The sequence below is a fragment of the Aspergillus costaricaensis genome (genome assembly GCF_003184835.1).
Source record: "Aspergillus costaricaensis CBS 115574 unplaced genomic scaffold BO79scaffold_42, whole genome shotgun sequence".
Taxonomy (NCBI): Eukaryota; Fungi; Ascomycota; class Eurotiomycetes; order Eurotiales; family Aspergillaceae; genus Aspergillus; species Aspergillus costaricensis.
Genome location: NW_020291842.1, coordinates 50,700 through 71,756, shown reverse-complemented (window position 1 = coordinate 71,756; position 21,057 = coordinate 50,700). Strand labels below are relative to the sequence as shown.

At 21.9% G+C, this 21,057-nt stretch overlaps 2 protein-coding genes across 2 annotated transcripts; one reads left to right on the top strand and one right to left on the bottom strand.

Moving 5' to 3' along the window:
- Positions 1-811: 811 nt before the first annotated feature.
- BO79DRAFT_232499 (NCA2 family protein) lies at positions 812-2,923 on the bottom strand (the record flags this gene model as incomplete). The annotated part of the gene is made up of 4 exons (XM_025684236.1): positions 812-1,052; positions 1,111-1,236; positions 1,285-2,850; positions 2,907-2,923. 4 exons carry the CDS (start codon positions 2,921-2,923, stop codon positions 812-814), a joined length of 1,950 nt encoding a protein of 649 aa, XP_025535091.1.
- A 936-nt stretch (positions 2,924-3,859) lies between these two features.
- Positions 3,860-5,442, top strand: BO79DRAFT_203004 (sterol desaturase family protein). Its single transcript, XM_025681688.1, has 4 exons — positions 3,860-4,086; positions 4,142-4,385; positions 4,439-4,524; positions 4,583-5,442. Coding segments are annotated over exons 1-4 (897 nt in total). The 5' UTR covers positions 3,860-4,084; the 3' UTR covers positions 5,148-5,442.
- Positions 5,443-21,057: the final 15,615 nt, after the last annotated feature.

Genomic DNA, 21,057 nt, shown 5'->3' with positions numbered 1-21,057 from the left:
ATACCGACTGTAAGAGAACTCAAGTCTTCGAATAGTGGCAGGTGCTGGATTCAGGATCTTCCACGGAACCAGGAGCCGGTCCGGAGAATGGGGTCAGGGGACGGGACGGGACAAGACAGGTGTTGTATCGGAGACCTTTTGTTGAAGTAAGACTCGGCGACGTTGGACACGTTGAATTTCGGAAAGTTGCCGGGGGAATAATTTCATTCGATAGACAACAGTAGCACGACTTATCTTTGGGAACTGATTTCCTTCCAAGGTTTATTAGGAAGCTGGCAGCAGTATATGCACGTACAGTGAGTACATGTTCGGAGTAGTATCCCGGGCACTTGTGTAATCGCCTAGTATCGTCCGGTCTACCCAAGCGCACCCCACAGATGAAAGTATTTAACTATCAGCTTTTATACCACTTTAAGACAGCTACTGTTCATTTGTGGCTCCAGTCAGATGTTCCAAACACGATAGACAAAAACAATAATAAAATCAAGAGTATTACTTGAAGATATAGCATCAATACCCCGTAGCCTTGATCATATCCTTGGGTATTGAAATGGTCACTAACATCGAACACGTCATTTCACCCGGTTTACACTAGGATTGTCCGAGATATACCAAGGTGTAGAAATGAGCTTCCTTGTACATAAGCTTGGTGTAGATTGGACCACCACAATATTCTATCATTATTCGAAAATACGTCTACGACAGAACGTAAGAGATAATACAGTAATACTTGTCGATAATATTGTCAGCCGCCAAAGTCAAAAGGCATGAAACATGTTTTCCACCAAAAGAGTGAGCATAACGGATTGCATCAAATCCATTTTGAGTAGACCCAGCCCATTCGTTCAACAACCTTGAGTTGCCGGTCAATCGTATCTCGCTCGACTAATTCATTGATGTCTTCCTGGAATGAACGGAGATCTGCGCCTTTCAGTATGATCCGCGCCTTTGAAAGTAGGACTTCGGCGTTGCATATGAGGAGACCATAGTCTCTAAATGCCAGCGCATTGCCAGGAGTGGAGGCAGACGATGTTAAAGTCCGATGTACAATCCTACAGCGATATATTAGGCCTAAATCATATTGTTCTTTGGGACTAGGCCAGAACTTACCGCAAAGCATGCCTCAGTTCGTCCTGCTGCTTACCCATTCGGAAGCCCCTTCGACTGCCCAGCAAGCCGTAAAGCCAACGAAGAGTCGCAAATGACACCATTAAGCCTGGGGTTAGTCCAATAAACCTATAGAAAGTCAACGGCTACTCTGGTATTCTTGGCCGGAAGTCGTACCCAAAAACCAGCTCTTGGCTTTTCAACAGAGCGTCAATTCCCCCTATCGCGATTTCAACATCTACTTTTGTTTTCTGTATCTGTATTAGAAGTGCTCGCACCAAATCACCCTTGATGGTCCCGACAAAAGGACTACGTAGGTCATTTTCATATGCTTTCAGCACTGGTGTCAAGTCACCCTCCCGGACTTTAGCAGCAATGACATGGGTATCAAAAGCATCATAGTCATTCTTGTTCGGTTCACAACGATCAAGAACGAAGTCCACAACCATTCTTTCCAAACTCGCTCGATCGGCTTCCAAGCTGTTTCTACTCATCAATGCAATTTCACTCTTTTCATCATGTCTTATAGTGCCGACAAGCCTGCGGAGTGGGTCTACAACCCAGTTGTTCCAAAATTCGATAGTGGTTGAACCGAAATTGGCAATCCATTCCAAGAGCTCATGGCGCCTATTCCGTAACAGCTCCAGTGATGTACTTGTTGATAATAGTGCAAGGGTTAAAGGTAACCAAAAACGTACTAGGTAATGGGGGCGTCCAGAGTTGTTAATTGTTGTGGCTGAAGCTTTGGCATAGGCCGGTAGAAGCTGTTCAAGTATGTAGCCCAATTGGTTCATGACAAATCTCGGACCCTCAGATGATAGATCACTGCAGTAATGCATGCGCATCGACGTGACTTCTTGATTGATCGCCATGTTTATGTGCTCTTCGTGATTCCACGGGACACTTGCCTTTTCACCATCTTCGAGAAGCAATTTCATCAAGGCCACACTCTCAAGGACGTTGATCTGCCAGCTCTCAGTGAACATACCATGGCTATTGTCACCTGTAAAATTGTCGCCAACTGCGCATGAGAAACTGTTTCTTATGAGGATCCCTATGCTACAAGCATTCATATCTTTCAATGAACTCAATGTCTTCCGTTTCTGCCGTACATCTGACTTCGCTGTTGAGAGTGGTGATAACATCCTTCCCCGCCAAAAATGCAAACTTTGGGGAAGGACACACTGACGAACAGATTCGTAAAATTGCATCCAGCTGGGTTGACCGGACGTCCGGGAATTGTTCATGGAGTTAGCATGGTGCCAGACTTTTCGGGATCTGTTCCAAAGCACCACTGGCGAGGTTTGGAGCATATAGAGCCCAAGTGACCAGGGGGACTCCAAAACACTATCCCAATAGAGCATCTCGTCATTGAGGGAGAGTACATCATCTGATAGCGTATTCAGTATAACTCCGAGAGTCTGGACTGCAGCCTTAGCAGCTACGAGCCAAGAAGTGTCTACGACGTGTGCCATGAAAACATTCACGTCTGGCAGCGTGGGATCAGCATTGAGCACATCATCGGGGTATTCGGCAATTATTTTCAAAAGCCTTTCCGTCTGCAGTAACGGTTGAGACTTGGATGTCACGGAAAGTGAGTCCATGAGCTTCTCCAGTTTCGCGACATTCTCAATTGGGTATTTTGCTTGGCTTGCGTGTTTGTAGACGTCTAGCGATTTCGGATAGGCATTATCGCTTATTTGCCGCCACAGTTTATCAAAATGTGCATCCAGACCGTATGCCCTACGGTGACAGTGTCAATACTCCCCTCATGCTGACAATACGACTGAGTAACTTACTTATTTATCGCATACATTGCGAATGGTGAAGCAAACGGCAGGGTAGGGCGAACAATGAAAAGTAAGTGGAATAACCAGAAGGAATACTACTCAAGAAGTTCGGGTTTAAGAATAATGGCGTCATGCGCACCAAGCAAATCATGCAAACACCAAGCCCACTTTCACCCTTTGCATCATGTACTCTCTTCTCTCTTCAGACCAGATGATATAATCAAATGTATCAGTTGGTGGATTATGGCAGGGTAACACGGTGTTCTGAGCATTACCTGAATTGCTACTACATCTATCGTAAGGCGATTGAACTCACAGCGAGTCAAGCTTGAGGTAGGAGATAAATAAGGCCAATCAAGAAAAAAACATCCGTCTGCGAAGGGCTGAACATATTGGGAAATCTATACAAAAGTACAATGAACACCGGACACGGCAGTGACTATAATACAAGTAATATTTGTGTGATATGAAAGTTGTGCTCAGCACGCCCTTCGCTTTGTAGTCCTCGGGCCACTGGTTATGGCTTAGTAATCTGGCCCCTGGCCCCCTGTCTGAAATCTCCCGAACCATGTTGCCTCCATTCAGAAGGGCAGGTGTATGTACATGTTAAAATAGTGCACGGAGAGTATGTCTCATTAACCTACCCGGGTGCTGCCTAGATCTAATCCAGTCCACCAATATCTACAAAGCAAATGCTCTATACAGTGCAGTGAGGAGGTCGCTTTGATTAGCTGCTAGGGGTAGGAATAATAATTTAATTAGATAATAATAAGTAGTGAACATGCTAACGTATCTACCAAGGAATACAGACTAGTTTCCAAGCAAGTGGAGCTAACTAATATCGGTCCCAGTCGGCTAGCCAGTGGTGCCAGAAAGGTCCAAGGCCAGGGGGAAAAGGTCTCGCCACCTCGGGAGCGGCTGTCCTGGTCGCGCGCTTCTTCCACAAGTGTTCCTGAAATACCAGCCAACCTCTCACAGGCAACAATTCATTAACAACTACTTATTTGTCGCTGCAACACGTTTATCCTCGTTTATAACATTGGCCATATGCCAATCGCATAAACACGACTCTCTAAACCTCACATACCTCTGTCGTCTACGTATTCTCGCTCTGATAGCGAGGGTTTATTGAAGGAGAGTTGAGAAGAAAAGTGCCAAGGGCAAAAGCCGGCCTGCGTCCCTGTACAATGTGAGCAGCTTTTGATGTACCACCCGTTTTATATATGAGTTCTTACAGGACATAGGAATTCCACCTTGCTGTCTACGCCAGAATCATACTGGGGCCAGTTTGAAGAAATCTCCAAATACAATACTCATCTGAACGTGGTCGAAAGACTATGGACAGCATGGTATGCCTGGATGCAAAATGACGTTCTTGCAACTGGAATCATGTCTTTTGTAATGCACGAAATTGTATATTTCGGGCGTTCCCTCCCTTGGATCTTTATAGACACTCTCGGTTTGTTCAAGAACTACAAGATTCAAAGCGTGAGGCTCAGGATCACCGAAGCTTACTTGCCATTGTTCTAACTGGGTTACAGAGCAAGATACCATCCTTACGAGAGCAATGGGATTGTGCTAGATTTGTGCTACTCAGCCATTTTACCGTAGAGCTGCCACAAATATGGTGAGAAATACTTGATCTTCCTATGGGCCATTTGTGATGGCGTTACTAACAGCTCTAGGCTTTTCCACCCGATGGCCCAGTTTTTTGGCCTCTCTACCTCTGTACCTTTTCCCTCTTTGTGGACCATGGCTTATCAAATAGCGATATTCTTTGTCCTGGAAGACACGTGGCATTACTTTTCCCACCGTGCTCTCCATTGGGGTCCACTGTATAAAGCCATCCACAAGATTCACCATCAATATTCCGCACCTTTCGGTATGGCAGCTGAATATGCTTCTCCAATTGAAGTCATGATTCTTGGATTTGGTACTGTTGGTTGCCCAATTCTATGGTGTGCAGTAACCGGCGATCTGCATATTTTTACGATGTACATCTGGATCGTCTTGCGGCTTTTCCAGGCCATTGATGCGCACAGTGGCTATGAGTTTCCATGGAGTCTTCATCACTTCCTCCCTTTCTGGGCTGGCGCAGACCACCATGATCTCCATCACGAGAAGTTTGTAGGAAATTATTCCAGCAGCTTCAGGTGGTGGGATTATCTTCTGGACACCGAATACTCCCCGGAGGCTATCAAGAGGAGAAGGGAAAACAAGTCTGTGAAGGATACCAAGAAGGCTCAGTGATATTCCAGTCTTTGCAATGCCTGATTTAAAGGTGACCTGTATGGGCCATGTCTCAGGTCCTTATGGGCTCTCTGGCGACACGGCCATTCGGCGGGACTTGACCATGGTTATCGACGACGTGATACATCATTTTATGACTTACACTTGCTAATATAGAGATATGGATTTTAATTCAAGTTTTATTCTTTTGGGTCGATTGACTAGCTGAGGGGTGTCATGGCTAGGATTGGACTATATCCCTTGCCTCGAGCAGACTTATGTAATTTAGTTTATTGAAAATAGTTTTATCTCCTTGTCATATATGTTCTTTAAATTCTAGTTTTGATCCTTATGATAGGAAACAGGAGCAAGGCTGTTAAGGGGCGTTGTTGGAGATGTGTTGATGTTGGGCTTACATCATAGTAGCAACTAATATCTAACTAGTTACCCTAGACTGATTACTTATCCCCGGAAACACACCTAGTGTTGAGACGCCAGCCCGTGCGAACCTAAGACTGATGTCCGAATTTATTCTTAGTGCGCCTTAAGGAGTGATGTTAAAAGTGGAACATTCAGCAAGCACCAGTAGATAGTGTGATAGGATCTACTTGTCAGTGTAGAAAGCCTGTCAACTAGGTAAGGAATCAGCTATTAATACTAGAGATTTATTTAATAATGACAAAGATAGTATATTCATAAAATAAATTAATTCTTCAAAGATTAGTAGTCTTTTATAAAGAAATCAATATCTTATAGATATCAGAAAAATATAAAATTATTATTAATAATCTCATGATTATTATAATTATTATAATATATTATTTTGATAACTTTATTTCTAATTTTTTTATTTTATTATATATAATTTTTTTCTGAGACGAGCCACCTGGTTTATAGATTAGAAATAATCTTATATATTTCTAATTTAAAAATAATAAAAATTTAAAAATAAAAAATAAGAATCTGATGGAATATATAATAAAAATATGATTATATGTTATTTCTGTATAGCTTTACCAGTATTTAATTATATTTATATAAATAGGTTTACTAGAAGAAAATATAAATAAAAAATTCTATTATTTTTTTTCTTTTATTTTATGGTTATTATTTCTTTAATGATATATTATTATTCTATTTATTTTTATAGCTATTTCACGTGTTTTTTATTATTTCTTATATTATTTATTTATTAATTAATATATGTTACAGGACAAGCCCCTACTAGAGAACTCGGCTAACCAGCCTTGTTGCCGCCTGCTGACTAAATACAGAATATAAAATCTCAGGATCTTCAAGGCCCTGTTCTAAATAATAGTTATTTCTTCTTATTTAATAAGTAATATACTCTTAGAATTAAGAAATAACTTTTAATATTAAAAATAGTTTTTTAGATAAATCTATAATACAGAATCTGACTGTATAACTAATAAAATATAATAAAATAAAATAAAATAAAATAAAAAAATAATAAATAATATAATATAGTCATAATTTCTTATTAATCTTATTAATAAATTAGAGGAGACTGAATAATAAATAATAAAATAATAAAATTATTATTAATAAATTTAATAAAATGAATATAAACAGCTAAATTAATATATTATAAAATTATAAAATATTATTAATATTTAAATTATAAATAATATTTTTTATAATATTATTATCTCTTCCTCTCTGTACACAGTCTTGTAATTAAAATTTATATATTTAAAAATTAAATTTTTTAATAAATAAAATAAAAAGAATTATTCTAGATTTAAAATATATTTATAATTTAAATTTTTTATAAATTTAATTATATATTTAGATAATATATCCCGGGTGGCTTATATATTTAAATAACTAAAAAAAAATATAGAAAGAAAAATCTTATTATAATATTAAAATATAAATAATATAATTATTTATAAAAAGATAATAAAAAAACTGGATAAAATCTATAAAAATAAAAATTAAAAAATAAAAATTTTAAAAAAATTATACTTTCTCTGATAGAATAATAAAAGTTTTAAAAATTTTTTAAAAAATTTTAATATTATTTTAATCCAGGCAGGTAGTATAATATAAAAAAATATTTTTAAAATTATAATATTAAAAAATTTAATTAATTATATATTATTATAAGCTATTATTAGTCTAGAAAAAAATCTCTTTTATAAAAAATATTATAATTAACTTTAATAATATAATTATAATATAAAATAAATAATATTTAAAAAAAAATATTAAAATTATTAATAATATATACAGATTTATAACTTCTGTATAACTTTAATAAGTAATATAAAAAATATTATAAATTAGAAATATATTATTTTAATAATAAATAATAAAAAATAGAAATACACAGTTTAATTTAAAAATTTAAACTAATATAATTCTTATTTTATTAAATAAATCTTAATTAAAAAATTATAATAAAGAAAAAAAATAGATCTTTATTTTTAATATAAAAAAAATAAATATCTAATTTAAAATTATTATTAAAAATTTATATTCTAATTTTTAGTCTAAGTAGCTGTTATAAAATATAAAAAATATTTAATAAAAAAAATTATAAATAATAAGCAAGATAAGAACTAAAAAAAAAAATAGTTTTTATATAAAATTATAAATAAAAATTTTTAAATAAAAAAAATTATTTTTAATAAAAGATTTTTAAAAAGAAATATATAAACTTTAAATTATTATTTTTAAAAATTATTATTAACTGAATAGCTAATACCTGTATTATAATTAATATTAAAAATTTTATTTATAATATTATTAATTTAAAATATATAAAGAAGAATAAGCTGGACCTAATTTTTATTATTTTAATTTTAATATTTAAAATTAAAAAGAGAAAAATTATTAATTATATTATTTAAATATATCTAGATATTAGAATATATACTAAATTAAAATTATATATATATATATTTAATTATAATTTTAAATATAATATTATTTTAAGTCTTCCTTAGCTGGAGTACTATAATAAAAAAATTAAATTAAATTAAAATTAAATTTATTTTTAGATAATCTAAATCTAAATTAAAATAATATAAATATTTTAATTTAAATATATTTTTATTTAGATTTTAGCTACTGTCTTCCAAGTATAAATTAAAAAAAAAAGAATATTAATATTAAGAATAAAAATATTTATTATATTTTTAAAGAATATAAAAAAGATTTTATATATTAAATTTAAATTAAATTTAAAAAATAAGCTATTAGAATAATATTAGTAATTTTTAAATTTATTTAAACTAAAAAATACAGGAGCTTTATCTTTATATTATAAATTTAATATTAATTATTTTATTAAATTAAAAAAGAAGAATAAAAAGATATTCTAATTTTTATAAAAATCTTTATATAATATATTCTAGAAAAAACTTATTATATTTAAAAAAGAATTTATAGAATTATTAAATAAAAGATTTATTTAAATAAGTAGCTTGTCAGCTGTAGCTTTTATATTTTTTATTTAAAAATTAAAAAAAAATCTCTGTTTCTGTATTAATTATTATAAATTAAATATTATTATAAAAAAAAATTAATATCTACTATCTTTAATTTATAAAATATTAAATTAAATTAGAAAAGTATAATAATTTATTAAGCTTAATATTTTTATAATATTTTATAAAATATATATTATTAAAGAATAAAAATAGATAACAGCTTTCTATATTTAATATAAATTCTATAAATAACTAATTATTTTATTTAAATTTATAAATATTTCTAGTATCTTTTAGAAATATATTAACTAGATTTTATAAGAATACTTAAATAAATTCTATTTTATTTATTTAGATAATATATTTATTTTTTTAACTAAAATTTTATAATAATATTAAAAGCAGATTTAAAGAGTCCTGATTAAATTATAAAATATTAAATTATATTTAAATATTAATAAATATAAATTTAAATAAAAGAAAATAAAATATTTTAATTTTATTATTAAAGCTGGACAGGAAGTAAGTATAAATTTAAAAAAAATTTATATAATTTAAAAATAAAAATTATTTATAATAATTAAAAAAATATATAGATTTATTAAATTTATTAATTTTTATTATTAATTTATATTAAATTTCTCAGGATTGCTTAAGTCTCTTTATAATCTTATTAAAAAAAATATATAGTTCTAGTAAACTCAGGAATATTAAAAAAGTTTCTTATATTTAAAAAAAATATTCTATATAGAATTAGTACTTACTTTATTTAATTCTAATAAATAAATTATTTTTAAAATTAATTTTTTAGATTATAATCTAGAAGAATACTTGTTCTAATATAATAAAAAAAAAATTATATTTATATATTTACTTTTTAAAATAATTAATATTTATAAAATATAATTATAAAATTTATAATAAAGAATTATTAGCTGTTATTAAATATATAAAAATTTAAAATATTAAATTATATTTTATTTTTAAATTTAAAATAATTATAAATTATAAGAATCTGGAGTATTTTTATATTCTAAAAAAATTATTAAAAAAATATATCTAGTAGAATTTTTTTCTTAATAAATTTAATTTTTTTTTTACTTACTGAAAAGATACAGAGAATAACTAAATTAATATATTTTTTTAAAAAGATTAAGATATATTTAATTATTAAAATAAATAAATTATTATATAAATTTTCTAATTTTTCTAGCTAAAAAGGTACCGCGGAATTATTTAAATTAAATTTTTAAAAATAATTCTTATATCTGTTAATATAATATTATTATAAAAAAAAACTAAGAAATAAGATAGCTAATATTAAGAAATTAAATAAATAATTTAAAAAAATATTTAGAGATTTCTATCCAGTCTAGAATTAAAAGTTTTAATTTTAAAATATATAATTAACTTATAAGAAAATCTGATCTTTAAAAAATAAAAATAAATTTCTGATTATAAATTTTTATAAATAAAATTAATATAAAAAATTTATAATTTACTAGTAACTAGATATCTGGGTTAAGAATAAATATATTTAATAATAAATTAAAAATATTTCTAGTTTAATATAATATAAGATATATAAATATTTATATAAAACTATAATACCTGTAGAAAAATAAAAATCTAATATAAAAAAAAATATAAATTATTAAAATCTCTTTTAATTTTTGAGTATTTATAATAAGATATTAATATAAATTTTATTATTAAATTATTAAAGAGTAGCAGCTGTATAAATATTCTAGTTATTATAAATTAATTTATAAAAAAAATAATATTAATAACTATAAGAAAAATAACAGCTAAAAATTTAATTTAAATAATTTTAAATAATTATATATATTAATATAGCTTACTACAGATAATTATCTTAAATTATAAAATATAATTTATAAATAAGATCTAGAAATAACTATATTTACTAATAAATATTAAAAAATAATTATTTATAATATATTATCTCTAAATAAACAGGGCTACTGAATAAATAAATAATATTATAAAAATCTATTTTTAAATTTATATTTAATATAACTAGAATAATTAAAGCTAGTTTTTTCTACTTACTAAACTAGTTATTAATATTTAAATTCTAATATTTACTAATATATTTTTATTTTTTTTAAGTTATAGATATGAGCTGTTTTTCTTTAATTTTATTAAAAATTAATTTATTTTATATAATAAAACCCCCCGGAGTCCAGTATAAGTAGAAAAATATATTATTTATATTATTAAAGAAACTAATAACTGGACTAGAGTATTACTAGTATATATTTAATAAAAAATAAAATAATAAATAAACTAGTTATAATTATTTACTTTAATATATTAAATTAAAAATATAATCTAGTTAAACCTAAAAAATATTAATATTAATTAATTAAATAAAAAGCTGGACTAAAAAAATATTAAATATTAAATTATTAAAATATTAAATATTTATTCTATTTATCTAGATATATTTACTAAAATTTATAATATATTTTATATAAACTTACTATATTTAACAGCTATAAATTAATTATTATTTTAATAAAAAAATAATTAGCAGCTCCCAGCTATCTGTATTAATAAAAAAAAAAATATTTAATAAAAATTATTTTAAAAAAGATCTAATAATTAAAAAAATAAGATTAAAAATTTTATTATTAAATTAAATAAACAGGTTATATATAAAGTATCCAAAAATTAATTAAAATTCTCTAAGATATTACTATTATTTATATATAGAAGAATTTCTAGAAAAAATTATAATTAAATCTAATATATCTCCATCAGGGCTAGAGAAGATTTTATTAAATTAAAATAATAAAAAAAAAAAAATTATTTAACTAGTTATTAATACCCCGAAGGGCTAATTATTAATATTTTAAAAAATAATAATAATAGTTTTAATTATTTATATAACCAGGAATTAATATAATCTAGTAAATTTAAAGCTAAGAATATTTATTATTAAAAATAATTTATAAATTATTAATATATTTACCAGATATTAAAACAAATACTAAAATAAGAATAAGATTAATAAGACTATAATTAAAATAAATAATATTAATAATAAATATTATAAAAATATAATTATATTTATTTATTATTTTTTAACATAATCTTAATCTTCATGAAAAATTTATAAAAAAATTTTATAAATTATAATAATAAAAAGTAAGAGGCTACACAGACTAGCTGAATATTATATTTAAATTATAAATTATTATAAAACTTAGTAAAATTCTAAGATATAAATAAATTTATTTTTTTTTATAAAAAATTATTAGATAGGCCAGCAGACCAGAGAATATAGTAAATACTAATAAAAAAAATTTTTAATTAAATAATTAATATAATAAAACAAGACCAGAGCACAAGCAGGAGTAAATAAAATAAAATTAAAAAATAAATAAAAATAAATAAAATAAAATTAAAATAAAAATAAAAATTAATAAAACTGAGCAGAAGGTAGGAGAGAAAAAAAAAAAATATATAAAAAAAAAAAAAAATTATTTTTATATATTTTATATAAAAGAAGAATACAGGGGAGAATAAATATAATCTAAAAAAAAATAAAAAAAATAAAAAAAAAATAATAAAAATTTATTTTTTATTATTAAATTTAGAATAAAGTAAGATTACAGCTCTAAAAAAAATATTAAAAATATATTTTTTATTTATTAGAATTAAATAAAATAGTTCTATAAGTAATACAGCTGGAATAAAAAATAAAATAAAATTAAAATAAAAAAAATAATAATATAAAATTAAAAATAAAAAAAATAAATCTTCTTATCCTTATTAAATACAGAAAATAATAAATTTATATTTTTATATATATTTATTTTTAATTTAAGCTGGTCTAATACTTAGCTGGGATATAAATTATTTTTATTTATAAATAAAAAAAAAAAAAAGAGAGAGAGAAAAAAAGAGAATTTTTTTTTATAAAAATCTGAATTAATTATTTAATTAATAAACTAATTAAATAAATTTATATTAAAGAGAAAGTTCCTGCTTAAAATAATAAAAGAAGTTATATTAAATAAATAATTAAAATCAGAATATAAAAAAGAAAAATCTAGAAAATATTAAATATCCGGAAGTAAGAGAAGCAGGAATAATATAAAATCTAGAAATTAAATATTAAAGATAGAAATATAAATAAGAAAATTAAGAGCTAAGATAAAATATAAAATTATAATAAAGTAAATTAACTAGAAGTCTAAATTTAAAATATTCTAGTTTATAAATATACTAGTTTTTTATATTATTATCTTACTAGAAAAAAAAGATAATATTACAGGATAAATCTTTATTAAAAAACTTAGTTAACTAGTCTTATTACTGCCTGCTAACTAAATATAGAATATAAAATCTCAGAATCTCTAAGATCTTGTTCTGAACAGCAGCTATTCCTTCTTGTCCAACAGGCAACATACTCTTGGAACCAAGGGACAATCCCTAACAATATAAGAATATTTTTTTATTTTTTTTTATTTTTTTTTATTTTTTTTTATTTTTTTTTATTTTTTTTATTTTTTTTTATTTTTTTTTATATTTTTTTATATTTTTTTTATATTTTTTTATATTTTTTTTATATTTTTTTATATTTTTTTTATGTTTTTTTATATTTTTTTTATGTTTTTTTATGATTTTTTATATTTTTTATATTTTTGATATTTTTTATATTTTTTTTATATTTTTTTATATTTTTTATATTAAATTTTGTAATATACCTGGCAGAGGAGCCGGCTAATATTATTATTATATAAATATAATTAATAATATGAGAGCCAATCAAATAATCCTATTTAATATATCTAGACTAGAATATCAAACATAAGGGAGGAAAGAAAAAGAATATAAAAGAATATATATAAATAATAAAGATAAACAAGTAAGATAAAATAAATAAATTAGATTATATATAATTAATAAAATAAGTAAAAATTATATTATATATTTTTATTATTTTATTATTATTATATTATATTTTTATAAAACTAGCTGTTCTCAGCCAGAGAAATATTATTATTTTTATAATCTAATATAAACTTATTAATCTCAACAGTAGCCAGTTATTATAATGATTATTCAAAAAAATGTAGAACAGATAAAATATCTAGTATAATAACTTTATAAATAAAATAAGATATCTTTAGAATTCTTAATTAAATATTATATATAATTTATCTTATTTAAAGCAAGCTACTCAACTCTGTAATATAAATATTTATAATATAATAATTGATAATTATTTTTTTTTTAATTTTTATTTTATTTAATTTATTGACTTTAATAAAAATAGCAGTATTTTAAATCTAGTAAAGCAAGATTTCTAATAAGTTTTATAAATATAATTTCTTAAAATAAAAAATTAAATATATATATATATATATATATATATTTTAGGAGGTAAATCTTGTATATATTACTTATTTTATTAATAATTAAAACAGGCTTATATTAATTATCTGAACTTTTATAAAAGCTAACTCTACTATTAATTTCTTATATCAATAAAGATTTTATTATTAATATTAAAATTCTTTGAATAGTATTACTAGTTTATTTATTGAATTTATTAATTCTAAATTTCTTAGATACTTTCTTGAGTAAAAACTAGATTTATTTTATTTAATAAATAAACTTTTATACCTAATCTCAGGTAACTGTATATAATAAAAATCTAAAAAAATTATTTAATTAAATAATATTTTAAACTTATAATTTTTTATTATAAATAATCATAATCTAGTTGATTTATACAGAATAATAATAATATTATTAAAATTAATCAAAAATAATAATCTTAGTTAATAGTTTAAAAAACAGAATAAGCTGCTGGACTGTATATTAATTAATAATTTTTATTTATTTATTAATTTGAAAATAATATATAATAGAAAGGTTTAATTTAATTTATAAAATCTTGTAGAACTTGTTCCAGAAATTAATTATAAATTAATTTTTATAATTAAAAATAATTATATATAATAATTCTGTCCTGGCATATATCTAATTTAAAAAAATATATTATATATTTATTAAAATGATTTATTATAATATAAATTATATTATAACCATGGCAGTCTTTTGAAAAGAAATAAAGATTTATTAAAATATATTATTATAAATATATAAAAAATAAGATAAATAAGATAAATTTGAAAACAGATTATACCATATATTTTATATTTATATATTAAATAAATATTTATATAATATCAGATATCTCTGTCCTAGATAATGTAATGATATTAATATCTTATAAAAATTATTATTTTTATATATCTAGAATATATAAATAATAATTAATAATAAATCTTATTTAATAATTATATTAAAGAATTTTTATCAGAGATTACCAGCTAGTTTTAATATAATAATAATTTATATTTTAAAAAAATTTATTATCTAGCTGTTATACTTTCTTTTAAAAAAATTTGAAAGTAAATAGTTATAATTAATATTCGGCATATAAATAATTATATAAAAATTTAAATTAATAAAAAATATTATTATAATAAATTTAGAGAATACAGACTAGAACTCAGGAATAATTTTTAATTTTAATTTAATTAAGTTTTAATAATATTTAAAAATAATTATTTTTTAATTATTTAATAGCAGATTTCTTGCAGATAAAATAATTAATTAAAATATTATTATTTTTTAACTAATAATAAATAATAAAAAATAATAAAAAATAGTAAAAAATATTTCTGCTCAGCAGATCTATCAGATATTAAAATTTTTAATAATTATAGTAAATTTAACTGGATCTATATATATATATATTCATAATAGAAATGATAAAATCTAGAAATTTAATTTTTATTATATAAAATTTATATTTATAAATAATAGCCTGGAGGCCATCAGCATAAAAATATTCCAAAATTTATTTCTAAATTTTTAATAATATATTCTTAAGGTGTCACAAATTTTTCTAGAACTATTTTATATAGAAAAATATTTTTAGTAGATTATTTTAATTAAAATAAATTATTAATATTTAAAATTTTAATTATTAAAATTATAATTTATTTTAATTAAAGTCTTTTATAGAAAGCTCTAATAAATTTATAATAATATAAATTTATATTTTAAAATTAATATAAAATATAATAATTCAAGTATTTCCTGAAAATTTTTGGATTAATAAATAATATTTTACTAGTAATTTCAGTTTATAAAATATTAATATAAGATATTTTAAAAAGTAAAATATAGTAAAGCTACCCTAATTTTATCTTATAATAAAAATTAATCAAATTAAATAAATTAATAATATTAATAAAATTAATAATTCATTTAATAGGATTCTACATTTTATAAGTTATATTTTTTAGTATAATATTATATCAATTGAGATTAATAATTAAAAAAATATTATAAAATTATTATCTATTAAAATAAATAATATATATTAAAATATAATAGCTTTCTTACTAAATTCTATTATAATATATTTAATAATTAAAAAAAATATCATTACTCTGGAATTAGTATACTAGTTTGATTATAAATATTCTTATTTTAATATCTGTTAAGTACAGACAGATATTATTAATTTTTTTAATATTAAATATTCATTATAAAATTCTTATTTTTTTAGTTTAGTAGAGTCTGTAAATCTAATATATTTAAATAAATTTTAATTATAATTTTTAAAAATAGATTTTTTAAATATTGTTTTTTATTTACTTATTTTTTTATAATTTCCAGCTACTTAAACTGAGCTATTTTTTTAAAATGATTTTTAATTACATGATTTTATCTTTAATAAATAAAATATTATTTTTTAATTATTATACAGGCACAGTTCTCGGGCTTTAAATTTAAAATAAAATTAATAATTCAAAAATTTAAATACTAATAAAAATAAGAATAATAAGAAGAATAATATTTAAGATTATTAATAAAGTACAGCAAAATAATAAATTGTTTTTTATTATTATTTTATTATTTAATTAATAAAATCTAAAGCACTAGTACAGAACTCAATAAAGTAATTAAATTTTATTTTATTATTTATAAATTGAATTATAGTTATTTTTTTAAAAATTACAAATAATTACTGACATAAATTACTTTTTAATAAATCTTAATAATACTAGTCTCTATTACTAAATACTAGAATATAAAAATAGAATTATAAAAAATTTTAAATATTATTTTTAGTTTTTAGTATTAGCATTAGACATTATAAACTTTATTTAAATTAATAATATTTTTATGAAAATTAATTCCTTTAAAGCAGAATTAAAAGATTAGATATTTTTTGATATTTTTTGAAATAATTATTTACATATATATATTATAGTTAAAATAATCAGGTAGTCTACATTTTTTTAATATTTATTATATTATATTTAATTAATTTTTGAAAGTCAGAATTTTCTTATTATTAAATACCATAAAGTTAGTGATTTTTAAAGATTTCTTAAATTTAAAAATCTTAACTTTCTAATTATTATAAATTATATAATATATTATATTTTTAAAGAATATTATTATATTTCTTAACTAATTTATTTTGTTTCTGGATAAATATATTATATTTATTAATTATAATATTCAGTTTTATTTTTATTCTATTTATAAGATTAAAAATTAGATTAAAAATCTTCTTAAATTTTTTATATATCTTACTAAATTCTTCCTGGATAATCTTTTTATAATTATTATTTTCTTTTATTTAGTAAAATAATTGAATATTATCTTAGATCTTTTTATATAGAGTAAAGCCAGCCCAGCTTTTTTTAATTATTATAATTTTAAAAAATTATTAATTAATTATCTTTTCTAGAAATTTAGTGTAAGCTGTTCTGTCTTAATTATTTTAATATAATCAAATATATATTAGATAAATACTAATAGTTCTACTAGATAATTATTTACTTATAGTATTGATTAAAGAAAATAATAATTAATTATGGTATTTAATATTATATAAAAGCTAATTAAATAATTTTATTTAATATATTTAAACTAGAATATCGAACATAAGAGAGAGAAGGAAAGAAATATAAGAAAATATATATAAATAATAAAAACAAATAAATAAAATAAAGTAAATAGAAGAAATAAATAAGATCATATACAATTAATAAAGTAGGTAAAAACTATGTTATATACTTCAGTCACGTCGCTCACCATCATCAATAAAATATAACCTATTTGTGAAATAGTAATTAAATTATATTAATTATAATATATTCTAATAAAGTATTACAAATCTGAAACTATAGAGACTCAAAATATTTGAAACCAATTATATTATTAATAAAAAGAAATTTATTTTATATTAGCAGTATAATAGCTGTTAAGATAATTATGAATTAATAAAGATTTATAAATTCTTTTGAATATATTTTAATTAATATATCTAGATGCCTGCTGGTATATTTAAAAATATTATTAAATTAGTAAAATTCCTAGAGTAATATTATAATTACTTCTTTTATAATATAGAGAATAAAAAAGATAAAATATTCATAATTTTCAATAGAAAAGTTCTTTATATGGTTAATAAATATATAAGATATTTTAATAAGGTTTTATCTAAATAATAATTAAATATCACTGCTATTATAGCTTATTAATGATATAGGAATCTATATATAAAAGCGAATTAATTTATTAATTAATATATTAATATTTTAGTAGTAATATATATTTAATTATAAAATATATTCAAAATTATTACTATAAGATTAACAGAATAGATATCTAAAAACTTTATCTTGTATTTAATTAATAATCTTAGTTTTGTTTTTAGACTTTAGCTAAATAATTATTATAATTTAATACTCTAATTATAGTTAATCTTCAGTTTAAAAATAAATAATTAAATAATATTCTAGACTGGTTATTTAAAGATTTTCTAGTAATTTTAAATATGTTATAAAGATAATTTAGATCTTATTTATAACTAAACTAATATTAAATTAGGTTAAAATAAATTTATTAATATATAAAGACATGACCTGTTATCTTCTAATAATAATATATTTTAAATCATATATATTTTTAATTTAATAATAATATTTAAATCTGCTTTGATTAGCTATTCAGTAATATTCTATTAGATTTTCTTTAGCCGTTATAGCCTCTAGTATATTTTCTGATGATCTTTATATTTTTCTATTTATTCATCATATTCTTGCTAGGGATTTACTGGTTATATTTATCTAATTAATTTTTTTGTAATCACATATGGAGTATATTATAAATTTATTTATATTTTTTTAGATATATATAAATAATATACTTAGAATCTAATAAATTTGAAGATTTAAATGAGTCTTATGAACTTTAAAACCAATTTTTATTATTTTTTAAATTATAAGTTCTGGATTAATAGCTTGAATAATTTTTTTAAAATAATTTTTATGCTTATTATAATATTTCTTTTTTATTATTTTATAGCTATCCTCTTGTTTTTCTAAAATTTGTAAATTTATTTCAATAGCTGAAACCTCTTGTTATTAATAATTATTTTTAATTCTGATATAAAAGTCTAGTAAATAATTATATAATATATTATTAAATAATAATTCTGTAATAATATTATTTATATTATTATAAGTAAATTAAATAGTTAGCAGTATTACTAGCTAGTTAATATCAATAATATTCTAGAATTTAATTTATTCTTTTTATTTACTTATTAGTTTTTGGATAAAAATATTATTAAAAATTTCAAAATTATATAAATGTTATAGACTAGGTTTATCTAGAATTTATAAGTTAAGATTAATTCTTAATCTGATATAATCTTATTAAAGGATCTGAAGATTAATTTAATTTATTTATGAAAGAACTTAGTAAAATCAAAATCTAGAGTAGTAATTATAAATGAAGTAATAAAGAAAAAATAATATTGTAATGATTAATTAATAATAATAAGAATACTGTTGTTTATTTATTTATTTACTTATTTTATTACCTACTCTGTTTCAGCACCTTGCAGGTCATGCTGGAGATCCTAGCTAGATCATATAATCTTATCTAATTTCTTTGATTATAGCAGTGACTATCTTAATTTCTTTTATATAAATAAATTATGTAGGCAGTAATAGTATGTAATTATCTCAGTATCTTTTATTTATTTAATATATATATTTATAGGATCTTAAATATCTTACTAATCTTTCTATATATTTCTCATAATTATTTATTTAACATTCTGTTTAGAGTTATCTTGCTGACTTAATATCATTTCATAAATCAATTAATAATTATTATTTTATATTATATTTCATAAAATCTCATATTTAAATCCCGTATTAGATATCTTCATTAAATTTCTCTGTTAAATTTCTTTGTTAGATTTTTTTATTAAATCTTTTACTTATTTACGAATTCTTTATCATATATTATATTGTTTCTATAATATCTACCTGTCTTATGTATTAATTTATCTATTATTTTATATATTAATTTATTTATTATTCTATAATTACCATGCCTGTTGCTATCCATATAACTTAATTAATTAATTCTTTATTTCTAATTTTTTTCACTAAATATTACTAGAAAGAAAAAAACTTATATGATTTAAATATAGAAAACAGGTTTTAGAAGACAAGTTCCAGTACTTCTATTAATTATATAAACTCATATAAATAATTATATAATAGAAATATCTATATTTACTAAAGTTATTAAAAACTAGATACTACTAGAAATCCGATTTAGGAATAAATATCTGATCTTTAAATCTTAATATAAGTATTTTTATAGAGAAGATAAAGCTGTTAAAATATATTAATTAATTTATATAAATTATAAAACAGGCTGTATAATCTTTATAATCCTAATATTTATAAATTTATTTTTTTCCAATCTCTAGATAAATAATAATCTAAAGATAATAAATATTAAAGATGTGTATTAATTTAATAAATAATTTAAAAATATTTTTAATATTTCTTTATTATTCGAATAAATCTTTATCTAAAATCAATTAATAAAAATATATGTCAGATTTTAATTCTCTCTAAAAAAATAAAATCTTATTTAATTAAATAAAGAACCAGTAGTAAGCCGGCTATTTTTATAGTTAATATATTTTATTTTAATTTAAATACTAAAATGAATATGTCAGATCTGTAGATCTAAATATATCATAATTATATTCATAATTATATTTATATATGTATTAATACTAGAATTATCTATATAAATCTAGGAGATTTCTAGAATAAAAAATTATTTTTATATAATATATTTAGAAATAATTATGTGCAAAGATTAATACTACAAAAAATCTAATTATAAAATATATACTTTAAATTTTTATATAGCAATATTTCTAATTTAATTTAACATTTGATTTCTAAACTATAATTATTTTAATATTAGTAAAAAATATAATTTCATATTATGTATATTTCTATTAACTGTATAAAAGTCTCTAAAGATTAATTTATTTATATGTTTTTATATAACAATCAAAA